This window comes from Durio zibethinus, chromosome 20 (assembly GCF_047325235.1).
Source record: "Durio zibethinus cultivar Kanyao isolate XHJ-2024 chromosome 20, ASM4732523v1, whole genome shotgun sequence".
NCBI classification, from domain to species: domain Eukaryota; kingdom Viridiplantae; phylum Streptophyta; class Magnoliopsida; order Malvales; family Malvaceae; genus Durio; species Durio zibethinus.
Genome location: NC_143181.1, coordinates 23,758,096 through 23,772,147, shown reverse-complemented (window position 1 = coordinate 23,772,147; position 14,052 = coordinate 23,758,096). Strand labels below are relative to the sequence as shown.

General features: G+C 32.3%; 1 protein-coding gene across 1 annotated transcript; it reads right to left on the bottom strand.

The window, feature by feature from the left end:
- Nucleotides 1-9,965: 9,965 nt before the first annotated feature.
- Nucleotides 9,966-10,574, bottom strand: LOC149513193 (uncharacterized). The gene has a single exon (XM_089749340.1). It carries the CDS (start codon nucleotides 10,572-10,574, stop codon nucleotides 9,966-9,968), a length of 609 nt encoding a protein of 202 aa, XP_089605466.1.
- Nucleotides 10,575-14,052: the final 3,478 nt, after the last annotated feature.

Here is a 14,052-nt window from a genome sequence, read left to right as displayed (position 1 = left end):
GAAGCCTAGTACCTATTTAATCAACAACAACATTTCCATGTGAGGATCATCTACTAGGTTTCAAAAGCTTAAAATCCATTTTTTAGAATTTTACAAATCCAAAACCATACATAGTAGCTAAGAGCTGACACAACCAAGACCATACTCTTCTTATAGTCCCAAAATCACGATTGACACCTCATATTACCTACCACCCCTCACAATCACCATCAACCATCACCGTTACCAAATATGACTCAGTGTCCTAAACCTTTCACCATCAGCATGTGTAACCAAAAACTTAGACTTGTCGAAACCCATCATAGAAAACAACAAATAACAAGAGATTAGAAAATAAACAGCTTAGGTTTGGTCAGAAGAAAAGAAAAAAAAAGAAGCCTAGGTTAATTTTAGACTATTGGAGAAGGGATATGGTGAAAATGATGGGGAAAGTTTCTAGATAGAATCTTAGATCTAGGTCAATTTGTTTTTTTTTTTTTTTAATTTGGGCAAAGAAATGGAATGAGCATATTTTAAGGGATTTTTTAGGATTTTTTTAGTCATCGAATATGACGGAGTAAGGCATAGAAGGTGGTAAGTGGTGGCATTGTTAGCCAAAATCTAAGAACAGCATCTAAAACAAAGTTTCTTTGGAGTTTCTAACCAGCCTTCATCCTTCTTACTGAGAGGTTAAAGAAAAAAAATGAGGAAAGATATAGTGAAAATGAAGAAATGAGCAAGAAATTTTTACTTTTATACAAATGTTAAACACAGTATTTTGCACAATAGAGATCCGCGTACGACCCATGTGTCTACCTTATTTGAACCACCTTCAATTGCAACCCCCTTTCATGGAACTAAGTCATTGTTGAGCTACTTCAAGCTAGCCATTCAAGTCTATTTGAGTCGCAAACCAATCGAGTCAATGATTGTTGAATTAAGCCATTAACCGAGCCATTAAGCCATTTGACTAAACTGTTGATCGAGTCAAAATTTTAGGTTTTTTTTATCCTTTATTCTTTATTTATTTCATAATTATGTAATTCGTTTAGATTAAAAAATTTTTAAAAAAAATTTATGAAAGATTAAATAAAAAGTTAAAAATTCAATTTTTCCTTGAAGTAAAAATGTTTCAAAAGATCAAGAAATGAGTTGAAATCTAAATGCTTATTTAAAATAAAAATGTTTTGAAAAGTCAAAGAAATAGTTGAAATATTAATTTTCTTTGGAATTATTTTTTTGATGATATTAAGGAAAAGCTAAAATGTTAATTTTTTTCTTAGAATAAAATTGTTTTAGAGAATATTAAAGAAAATTTTGAAATATCAAATTTTCCTTGAGATATGTTTTTGAATGATTAGGAAAAAGTTGAAATATTGACTTTTCCTAAAATTCTTGGAAAGTAAAATAACTTTCTGAATCTTCCAATATTGAATTACTAGAAAGTTGCAATTGTAATTTTTATGTAAATTTTTAGGAGATGAATTATTCTTGAATTTCTATCAAAATATTGGAGTAGTTTAAGAAGACTTTCTAATATAAAAGATTGTAATCAAATTAGAAATTTTGCAAAAGTTTTTGAATTTGACAATGGAGCTTTTCAAGAGAAACAATTATTTTCTTAAATACCCATGAGGTAAGAGAATTTTGTTAAATCTCTACCAAAATATTGGAGTCATTTATGAAGAATTTCAAACATATAAATTATTTTGATATTTTCTTTAATGTTTATAAGACTTAATGGATAAAATAAAAACTAGCTAATACCATTTTTTTGTAAGCGTTATGAGGTTCTATAACATTTTCTACTTGTAATTGTACTATTGGACCTAGCCTAGTTTGTAAACTAGAATATCCTTTTTTTAAAATATCTAAATCAAGTTTAAGATCTATTTAAAAGGGGACACATATAATTAGGTGGCCAATTATATCTAAAAAAAGATTGGTATTAACTCTATATTTTATGTCTAGTGATCAAGTTCATAGACTTGTATGTTATGACATAGTTGTTAGGGTGTTAGATTGTGTTTAAAGTTTTGATAAAAAATCATAAAACTTTGGAACCCTAATGTTAGCTCAAAGATTTGGAATAAACCAAGAGGGGGGTGAATTGGTTTTAATGAAAATTTCAAAAACAATATTCAATAAGCACAAATTTTGCTAAACAATTAAACACAATAATTGAAAGTAAATAAGAGATAGGGTTAGAGAATTTAACACTAAGATTTATAGAGGTTCAGTCCTTTCTTAGGCACCTACATCCTCTCCTTTAGCCTTTCTTGCCAAGGAGTTCAATCCACTATGATTTGAAGATTACAACCAAGCTTTCAAAGCTTTGCAAACTCAACAATACACACTCTTAAGGGTTATCCTCCCCCTTAAGCTTACAAACTCAAAATACAAAATTTTTAAAGTGTTTTGCAAACTCTAAGAACCTCTCAAAGGTTGGGTGTTTGCTAATTTGAAGTACACAATAGTTTGGACAAGAAAATTGAGAAAAACTTATATGAATTCTGCACTTTTCTGACTTGGAATAGCTTTGAATGCTTCAGCAAATTGGTAGGTGATAGCAATAAGTTTTCTTGGCTCTAGTTGCTCTTGGTTTGTAGTTGAATGCTTGATTTATAGGTAGGAAGAAGTTTAGAGCCGTTGGAATGCATTTAATGCTTCAAACTTGAAGAAATTTCATATAGAAAATAGTTGTTGGGAGTTTCTAACCTTCAAAGGATCGATCCCCTCCTTTAGGGGATCGATTAGTTCAGGTTGGAGGAAGCATGATTTTGTGCTTAAAAGGCTTTACCTTATCAATCCCTTTATCTAAAGGATCGATCCATTCTTTAGATGATTGATCCCCTATGTGGAGGGATTGATCCCTTTTCTAGATTTTCAGACTTGGGGAGCATTTTATTTAAGCAACCGATCGATCCTTGAAGAGGGAATTGATCCCTTGCCTTGGGTGATCGATCTCCTATGTGGGGGGGTCGATCCTTTTTCTGAAAAATGGCATGACAAAAACTTTTTGTATGAAAAAGTGATCAATCCCTTGAATGAAGGGATCGATTTGGTCAATTTGAAACCCCAGCCAATTGATGCCTACAGGGACAGGATCGATTGGTTTTTGCCAAAACATGAAGAATTTCGATTCTGGAAAAGACAGGACCGATCCCTTTTACTAGGGGTTCGATTTGGTAAAGAGAGGATCGATCCTTTTCCTTAGGGATCAATCTTTTCTATCAAAACTTGCACTTTCCAGGTTTTATTCTAAGAATTTGACTTGTTTTGCTTCTTAAATGTATTTTGGCAAGATAGAAGGGTGGAAAAATGTTCAATTTAAGCTTAGAAAAGATTGATTCACGTCAGACAAAAAATTGTTTTGTCAAATCAAAACTCTTGATCAATTTTTGATATGACAAAACCAAATGAAAAATTTGCATGAAAAACATTTTTCCTTTTGAAAAACAAGCTTCCTTGAATTTAAGCATAAGTTTTAAGGTAACTAGGCAAAACCAATATCACCAAAAACATCAAAGTATTTGGATCATCAAAGCATTATCAAGGCAATGGTATACCAATATTTCTCCCTCTTTTTGTCATAGCAAAAAGGATGAAGTATATAAAAATGAGGGTACAATCAATTCAAGGCCACTCAAGTTTATATCAATCATCAAATAACACATCAAATGCCACAATACCATAAGCAACATGAGAATGAAAGAGAAACTGCATTAATATAAATATCAAGTACCAAAGGTTACAAACCATAATGCAAAGTTTGCAAACAAAGATTTACAAAATACAAAGATGTGGGAAAACATAAGAGATGGCACTAGTATAGTCCGTTGAGGTGGAGGTGGAGAATGGGGAGACTGATGAGGATGAGGAGAGTGAAAAGAAGGTTGCCCCATATGCGGAGGTGTGGACCTCATTTGCTTAATGTCAGCTCAAAGATGGCAAACTTGTGCTATCAGCTCATTCTGAGTTCCTTTTATAGTTTCCAATTTAGTGTTCATATTGCCAACCATTAAAGGCAAGTTGTTCATCTAAAGTAAAGGCATCTCTAAGGCACCTTGAGTGTTGAATGGTGGTAGAGGGTTCATCTTGAGGTATAGGCATATCTAATAGTTCTTACTCTTCTTTCTCTTCTTGTGCAGCCCTAATATCACTTTTTTAAACCCATAATCCAACTGCATTTTGAACATATCCCATGCTATGCAGTGTAGAAGCCCCTAGAATACTAAATGAGTCATTGAATACCATCTGCTTGTCTCCTCTAGTGTTCACCTCCAAATGCCTCAAAAGATTACTTATAGCAAGCCCATATACTAAGGTATAATCTCTATTTTGAACTATCCTCATCATATCATGAAAAATGAAGTGCACCAAATTTGGTTTCTGTCCATACTTGATCTTATACATCCACCAATAATCTTGCATCCTAATGGTGGAGTATTGTGTCCTAAAAGGTGCTAAAACATGAATAACAATGAGGTGCAGCAACCTATCATGCATGGATAACCTAGAGGCTTAGGTGGAAGCAACTTGTAGATTGTGATTGCTAAAGATGTCTTGAGCAAGTGGCACCACATCACATCTAGTGCTTGTTTCCCTCTCATCATCTAACTGAAAAGCTTTAGCTAGCACTTCTTTTGTAACTAATATTTCCTTTCCCATCACATAAGTTCTAAATCTATTAAGGTAATGCCAATTTATTCCTTTAATTTGGACACAGCTAGCATTACTATAGAAAACTCTTACTAAATTCTCAAATAGTAGACCTTCCATGCATAAATAATGTAACCAACCAAATTGCTCAAAAGCATGCAAATAGGGAAACTCTATGGATTGAAGGAATGTTAATGAGATTACCTTCCCAGGCTTTACTTCACAGTATGCAAAATGCATCTCATATCGATCTTTTACATCTAGATTGTTGAAATTTTGATTGAAGGATGGCTTCATTGTTAAGCTTGAAGCCTCTCTTGGGGGTTTCTTTTACTGGCGGTGACTTTGGTTTTTGGTGCCATGTTGGAGTGAAATCAAGATGGGTATGAATTTTTATGGAATTTGATGGGTTTCATGGAGGAATTTTGATAAGAAATCAAGTTGGAGTGAGGAAATTTGCAAGAGATGTTGCTAAAAAGGATCAATTTTGGGTGAGAAATGAGTGGGAGTGTTTAAGGTTTGGAGAGGATGAGTTTAGAAAGAAGATGAACAAAAGAGGAAAGCTGAAATGATCGGTCAACTAGGAGAAGACCTAACTTTATCATGCCTAAAAGTTATGACTTGATCGATCGGTTGAAGTAGGTGATTGATCAGTTATGGTTCGTTGCATGGAATCGATCTATCGGTTTAAAAAACGATCAATTAGTTTTGCACGTTTCAAACTTTTTGTAGCTACTAGTTGAATACCCAATTAATCCTGTCCCAAGGAGATCAATTGATCATACATGGGTTGAACTAAAATTGGCTACTGCCTACACATCCCATCAATCCTGTCCAAAGGGGATCGATCAATTCCCTCTGTTTTCCTTTTAATTTGGCTATGGGGTGAAAAACCAATTGATCCATTCCAAAAGGGATTGATTGGTTTTTGCTGTAGCATTTTTTTTAATTAAAAGATTTAAAAACCATGCAATATGATCATTCAAGCATACAATCATGCACAAATCATAGAAAAATTTAGATAAACACACATTTGATCAATCAAGAGTGCACTATTCATCATAACATCAAGAAATTCATTTCAAAAAACATTCATCATGCCAAGTTCACCTCTAATTGCATAAAATCTATCCTTATCAAGAGGTTTTGTGAAGATATCAGCTAGTTGATGCAAGGTATCAACATATTCAAGGACAGTATCACCCCTTTGAACATGATCTCTAATAAAATGATGCCTAATTTCAATATGTTTGGTTCTAGAGTGTTGAATTGGATTTTTAGTGAGATTGATGGCACTAGTATTGTCACATTTAATGGGAATATGATCCATGGTTATTCCAAAATCCTTCAATTGTTACTTAATCCATAAAACTTGAGCATAACAACTTTCGGTTGCCACATATTAGGCTTCGGTTGTAGATTGAGCAACATTATTTTGTTTCTTGGAAAACCATGATATGAGCATATTTTCAAACAATTGACAAGTACCATATATGCTTTTTCTATCTATTTTGCATCCACCAAAATATACATCAATAGGTGTGTAAAGCAAAAGATGAGCCTTTTGGATACCATAATCCTAAATTAAGGGTGTCTTTAAGGTACCTAAATTTTTTTTTGACAATAGATAAATGTGATTCTCTAGGTGAAGATTGAAATCTAGCATATAAACATACACTAAACATAATATCTGGTCTACTAGCAGTAAGATATAGCAATGAACCAATCATAGACCTATAAAGTTTAGAGTCAACATATTTACCTCATTCATCATTGTTAAGTTTTGTTGAAATGCTCATTGGTGTTAAGCAAGGCTTTGATTCTTTCAATCCAAACCTTGTAAGGAAATCCTTGATGTATTTGGCTTGATTGATGAAGGTGCCATCTTTTGTTTGCTTTACTTGTAGTCCTAAGAAGAATGTGAGTTCTCCCATTATGCTCATTTCAAGTTCACCTTGCATAATCTTAGCAAATTCTTGACAAAGAATTTCATTAGTAGCACCGAATATAATATCATCAACATAAATTTGTACTATGAGAATGCCTTTTCCTTTTGTTTTAATAAAAAAGTGTAGTATCAACCTTCCCTCTATTAAAACCATTTTCTACCAAAAAATTTGACAATCTTTCATACCAAGCTTTAGGAGCTTGTTTTAAACCATATAATGTTTTTGTCAATTTGTAAACATGATTTGGAAATTTTGGATTTTCAAAACTGGGAGGTTACTCTACATACACTTTTTCATTTATAAAACCATTAAAAAATGCACTCTTGACATCCATTTGAAAAAGCTTGAAAATTTTAAAACATGCAAATAGAAGCAACATTCTTATGGCCTCTAACCTTGCAATCGGAGCATAGGTTTCATCATAATCAATTCCCTCTTCTTGACTATACTCTTGAGCTACCAATCTAGCTTTATTCCTAATAACATTCCCATGCTCATCCATTTGATTCCTAAAAGCCCATTTTGTGCCTATAGTAGGATGATCACTAGGCTTAGGTACAAGATTCCATACTTGGCTTTTCTCAAATTGACTGAATTCCTCTTGCATGGCCAAAATCCAATGATCATCTCCTAAGGCTTCATCTATATTTTTGGGTTCAATATGAGATAGGAAAGCAACATAATTACATACATTATAAGAGGATCTAGTTCTTACCCCTTAAGTTGGATCACCAATAATTTCATTATCTTTGACATACCTCCTTTCTCTAGGGTGATTTGGCTCTCTTTATGTGTTTTGGTTCCTCTACAAACTCATCATCTTCCTTTTGATTATTCTTCTCAATGTCATGAGGTGCATCATTGATCCATTCTTGAAGTATACCTATATCATCATCATTAAGAAACACCTTTCTCGGAGGTGGGTTAGGCTCATAAAAAATAACATGTATAGATTCTTCAACCACTAATGTTCTTTTATTAAAAACTCTATAAGCTTTTGAATTCAAAGAATATCCTAGGAAAATTCTTTCATCACTTTTTGCATCAAATTTACCAAGATCATCTTTTCCATTATTCAAAATAAAACACTTGAAACCAAAAGAATGAAAATAACTTATGTTAGGCCTTTTTGCTTTAAAAAGTTCATTGGGAGTTTTCTTCAAAATTGGCCTAATCAGAGCTCTATTGATGATATAACAAGAAGTATTTATGGCTTCCACCCAAAAATATCTAGGTAAATTATTTTCACAAAGCATGGTTGTAGCCATTTCTTCTAAGGTTTTATTTCTCTTTTCTACTACCCCATTTTGTTGAGGAGTTCTAAAAGTAGAAAAATTACGGCTAATACCATTTTCACTACAAAATACATTAAAGCCAAGATTTTCAAATTCCTTTCCATGATCACTTCTAATACTAGTAATTGAATAACCTTTTTCATTTTGTATTTCTTTGCTAAAAGTGATGAATTTTTCCAAAGCCTCATTCTTTGAATGCAAAAAGAGAACCCATGTGAATCTAGTAAAACCATCAATAATAACAAACCCATATTATTTTCCACCAAGACTCATTGTTCTAGTAGGGCCAAAAAGATCAATATGAAGTAGTTGAAGAGGTCTAGCAGTTGAAATGCAATTCTTAGGTTTGAAAGAAATTCTTTTATATTTTCCTTGAGCACATGCATCACAAACCTTATCATTTTCATATTTCAAATTTGGCAAACCAACAACCAAATCATTTTGAGAAAGTTTTGAAATTACATGCATACTTGCATGTCTAAGCCTTCTATGCCGAATCCAACCCTCATTTTCTTTTTAAGCCATAAAACAAACATTTTTAGAGGATAGGTCATCTAGATGCACTTGACGATGTCCAACAAAAACAAGTTTGTTAGTTTTGATATCAATTACTTGATAGCACATGGATTCAAATGCAACCCTAAATCCTTTATCACATAATTGACTAATGCTAAGTAAATTATGCTTGAGACCTTTTACAAGTAAAACATTTTCAATAGTAGTAGAGGAATTGTTACCAATTGAGCCAATCCCTTTAATTTGGCTTTTTAAGTTATCACCAAATGTAACATCTCCTCCACTTTTAGCTTTTAAGTCTTTAAAAAGAGTTTTATCCCCGGCCATGTGTTTTGAGCATCCATTATCAAGGTACCATGGATTGTTCTTGCTTGAATTGGCTTTGTAGCAATGCTCATCCACCTATAAAAACATAATTAAATTTTTATTTTGGGTACCCAAATTTTCTTGGGTCCTTGAGTGTTAGCACTAACAATTTTTGTGCCTTTTGGAATCCACTTCATTTTAGTAATCTCATCTTGAGATGTGCTAACTCCTTTAGAATCCACACTCTCCTAATGTGCTTGCCTCTATAAATGATTTTCTTTAAGGAACAATATTGCATTGAATGACCCAATTTATGACAATGTGCACATATGCTAGATGAATCATTTGGCTTAACAAGGAAATTCTTCAAATGAGTTTCTTTGTTGCCACCATTATAACCTAGTCCATCTTTATCAAAGAAAGCAATTTGTGTTTCAAGCATGTCATTGAGCTTTTGATGTCCCATATAAAATCTAGAAAATGAATTATGCAAATTTTCATTTTTCTTAGTCAAGTCATTGACATTCAACTTTAAGAGCTCAATTTCCTTTTCTAAGTCTTCTTTTGTTTTAGTCAATGATTCATTTTCCAGTTTCAATTTAGAGACCATTTTCTTATATTTCATGCTCATATTCTCAAATTCTATGGCTAATTCATCATAGGCATTTTGTAGTTCATCAAATGTGTATGAATTTAAATCACATGGATTAGAGATTACCTTGGACTCATCAAGAGCCATGAGATATAGATTTGCTACTTCCCCTTCATTTGATTCATCATTAGAGAAGTCACTATCACTCCATGTTGCTGCCATAGCTTTCTTCTTTGGCTTCATCATGTTTTGCTTTTTTCACAAAGGACAATCAAGTTTAATGTGACCTGGTTTGTTGCATTCATACCAAATAATTTGATCCCTTTGTTTTCTACTTGATTTCTCTTTACTCATCTCCCTTTGTGATCTTTTCTACTTGAGAACTTGTTCATCCTTATGAACCTCTTGAATTTCTTTGCAAACATGGCCATTTTTTCATCTTTATCATCTTTCTCTTTTCCAAAATTTTTTTCATCTTCTTGAAAAGTAGATTTGAGAGCAATGCCATCTTTTTTTATTAGTTCTTGTTCCTTTTTAATCTTCATTTCATAGGTGATAAGAGAGCCCATTAGTTTATCCAAAGATAGTGTGTGAGGATCTTTGGACTCTTCAATGGTTGTCATTTTGGCTTCCCGCTCCTTGGTAAACTGTTGAGAATTTTCTTCACTATTTCCACATTTGAGTAATCTTCCCAAGAGCCTTTAAACCATTAATGATGTCGGTGAAGCGATTTGACATCTCACTAATGCTTTCATCTAGTTTCATCTTGAATAGCTTATAATCGTGAGTGAGCATACCAATTTTCATCTTCTTCACTTGATTGGTACCTTTATGAGTAACAGCTAGCTTATCCCAAATTTTTTTTGCATTTTCACACAAGGAAACTCTATTGTACTCACTTGTCCCTAATGCACAAAAGAGTGTATGCATTGTTTTGGCATTGAGTTGAGCCATCTTTATGTCATTGACATCCCATTCACTCTCTAGCTTGATCACCTCCCTACCATCCACCATCTTCATTGGAATTTGAGGACCATTTACAATGACCCTCCAAACTTTATAGTCATTAGCTTGAATGAATAGCCTCATCCTAGTCTTCCAATAGGAGTAGTTGTCACCAGCAAAAAGAAGGGGCTTTACAATTGAGTGCCCTTCACTTCCAAGAGATATTGCAACTATTTTATTTGCCATGAGACATATCTCTTGTTGGCCACTATAGTTGTTGTAGCTTGAGGGTGGTTCTTCCACATTGATTATCATATTTCTTTGAGCCATTTTTGGGATCACTCTTGGGTTGTTAAACATACAAAAAAGAGTACTAGCTCTGATACCAATTGTTAGCTCAAAGATTTGGAATAAACTAAGAAGGGGTGAATTGGTTTTAATGAAATTTTCAAAAACAATATTCAATAAGCACAAATTTTGCTAAACAATTAAACACAATAATTGAAAGTAAAAAAGAGATAGGGTTAGAGAATTTAACACTGAGATTTATAAAGGTTTGATCATTTCTTAGGCACCTACGTCCTCTCCCTTAACCTCTCTTGCCAAGGAGTTCAATCCACTATGATTTGAAGATTACAACCAAGCTTCTTAAAGCTTTGTAAACTCAACAATACACACTCTTAAGGGTTATCCTCCCCCTTAAGCTTACAAACTCTAAATACAAAATTTTTAAAGTGTTTTACAAACTCTGAGAACCTCTCAAAGGTTGGGTGTTTGCTAATTTGAAGTACACAACAGTTTAGATAAGAAAATAGAGAAAAACTTATATGAATTTTGCACTTTTTTGACTTGGAACAGCTTTGAATGCTTGAGTAAATTGGTAGGTGATAGCAATAAGTTTTCTTGGCTTTAGTTGCTCTTGGTCTATAGTTGAATGCTTGATTTATAGGTAGGAAAAAGTTGAAGGCCGTTGGAATGCATTTAATGCTTCAAACCTACAGAAATTTTAGACAAAAAACAGCTGTTGGGAGTTTCTGACCTTTAGAGGATCGATCCTCTCATTGGAGGAAGCACAATTTTATGCTTGAAAGGCTTTACCTGATCGATCCTTTCATCCAAGGGATCGATCCATTCTTTAGGTGATCGATCTCTTATGGGGGGATCGATCTTTTTTTTAGATTTTCAGACTTGGGGAGCATTCTGTTTGAGCAATCGATCGATCCCTTTAAGAGGGGATCAATCCCTTACCTTGGGTGATCGATTCCCTATGTAGGGGGATCGATCCCTTTTTTGAAAAATGGCATGATGAAAACTTTATGTATGAAAAAGTGATCGAACCCTTGAATGAGGGGATTGATCTAGTCAATTTGAAACCCTAGCCAATTGATCTTTATAGGGAGGGGATCGATTGGTTTTTGGAAAAACATGAAGAATTTTGGTTTTGGAAAAAGATAGGATCGATCCCTTTTACTAGGGGATCGATCTAGTAAAGAGGCGATCGATCCTTTCCTTTAGGGGATCGATCCCTTCTATCAAAACTTGCACTTTCCAAGTTTTATTTCGAGAATTTGAATTGTCAAGTTAGATAAATTTTTATTTTGTCAAATCAAAACTCTTGATCAATTCAAGGCCAACACCTAAAGGTGACTATAAGTTGATTAATTTAGGTGAAAGTTTCCTCTTTTTTGATCTCTTAAAAAAAATCATTAGATTATCTTTAAGCATTATTTAATAGTAAAGAGATGGCAACTAGAATTTCATTTGAGTTATGAATCAATATATTTGATTTTTGTGTGTATAATTTCCTCACCTTCCAATAGAGTATTAAGATTAGAGAATTCTTATATTAATGGGGAACATAATTGGCAAAGCTTTGAATGTGGTTCCTAACACTCATTATGCGCCATTGCTTTTATGTTAAATTAGATTTGAATAAGCCTTTGGTTCCAAAGATCAACATTGATGGTCATTGGCAACAAATGCAATATGAAGGTTTAAATATGATATGTTTTACTTGTTCATTTCAAGTAAGCATACCTACTGACAATGGAGTTTCTAATGATGCTTAACATTCTAACAAAGAGAAAGAATTGAGGATGGTAAATGGAGAGTTGATGGAGTTGCCATAAGATGATTTTGATCTTCGGATGATTACCCAATCCCATAGGCAAAGGAAAGTAGTCAAGGTTAATCTCGATTTGCATGGGATAGGTGAAAATCAAAGGACTAATAAGATAGGATTTCAATTTGAGGCACTTTTAAAGTTAAATGAAGAAGAGGATAATGCAACAGATAATACTAAGCAAGTTGAAAAGAAAGGGATTGCCATGAAAGATGGCAATGCTAGTTTAATTGGGAACAAATGCAATTTGAGCTAGAATAGTGTTAGGTCAATGGTATTTTTTATTTAAATAATATCATATTGGATTCTTGAACTTTAAGAAAATTTTTATTGTGGCACCCATATTTCTAAAATATGCAACGTAGTATCTGTATTATCATTCCATATGTCAATCTAGTTCATTTGTTGACATCATTAATTAAAGATGAAGATATGACTAATGACTACTCAAATGACGACATGTGTCACAAAATTTGCAATATTATCCATGGAAATTTTCTCATTTTGCTTACATTGTGCACACGCGGTTATCGGGTATCATAATTTCAAAAATATAGAGAAATTAGAAAGCATTTTTTAAAAAAAATAAAAATAGATAATTTTAAAGAATGAAATAAAAGAAAATATCTAAAATCATTTTATTTTCTAAAACTAAAATTGCAAATATTTAAAAAATAATGTATATTTTAAAAATAAAAGTATAAATTTTATAAAATAATTTTTATTTAAAAATAAAAAATTTTCAATTTTTTCCATTTTCCTTTTTTTCTTAACAATTTACATTTTATTTTTTGAAAATTTAAAAATCAAAATTAAATAAAATTTACTTTTGAAAGTTAAAAATGATTTTTTTAAAAAAAGATAAATTTTCTATTTTTTCACAAAATTTTAAATGTTATTTTTTAAAAATTTAAAAAAAAAAATTTGAAAATTTTTCTTTTAAAAAATAAAAGTTCAAAATTATTTTTCTCTTTTCTTTTCTTTTCTATTTTGTTATCTCACCCCCTTCTACTTCCTTTCTTGAATCTCCCAACCTTACTCCCACCAAATGGTTGAATTCAATCATTATTAGTTGAATCCGACGATTTCGACATCAAATCTCAACTTGTTTGGCCAGATTTAGTTGGATAACGATCGGATTTGGCTATTAATAGGTATAAGCTGTAGACACCAAATTTTATCCAAAATATTTTAGCATTGTTAAACAAAACTCATTTGAAGCTAATAAAAAAAATCCCTTTAAGAGTCTATAAATTGCATCGATATTTAGGTCTAATAAATAAAACCCTAAAGTCAACCCTGATCAAAATTACATGAAACTTAAACAAAATGTATAAAACTAGAGTCCATCTTCAAAGTTCACACCTTAATTAGAATCAATATGATTTAAAATTAAATTTAGGGATTTTTAAAACATTAAAAATTTTTATTGCACAAGGGGAAAGTACAAATTTACTAAAATGCCCTTTAGGGTTATTTTCGTAATTGGACGTTTTCGAGCTTAGATTTTCTTGAAACTTATTACATTTTAGTTTCATTATATTTCATGATTTTTGGTACACTTGAAATCATAGCAATAGCCCAGGATGTGCAAAATTACCAAAATACCTTTATAAGGGTATTTTCGTAATTTGGCCTTCTCAAGCTTGAAATTTCATGAAACTTTCCAGATCTTAGTTTCATAAT

Bases quoted from the DNA above. Each gene is read 5' to 3' on its own strand.
- LOC149513193 (XM_089749340.1), bottom strand. From the start codon at position 10,574: ATGGCTCAAAGAAATATGATAATCAATGTGGAAGAACCACCCTCAAGC.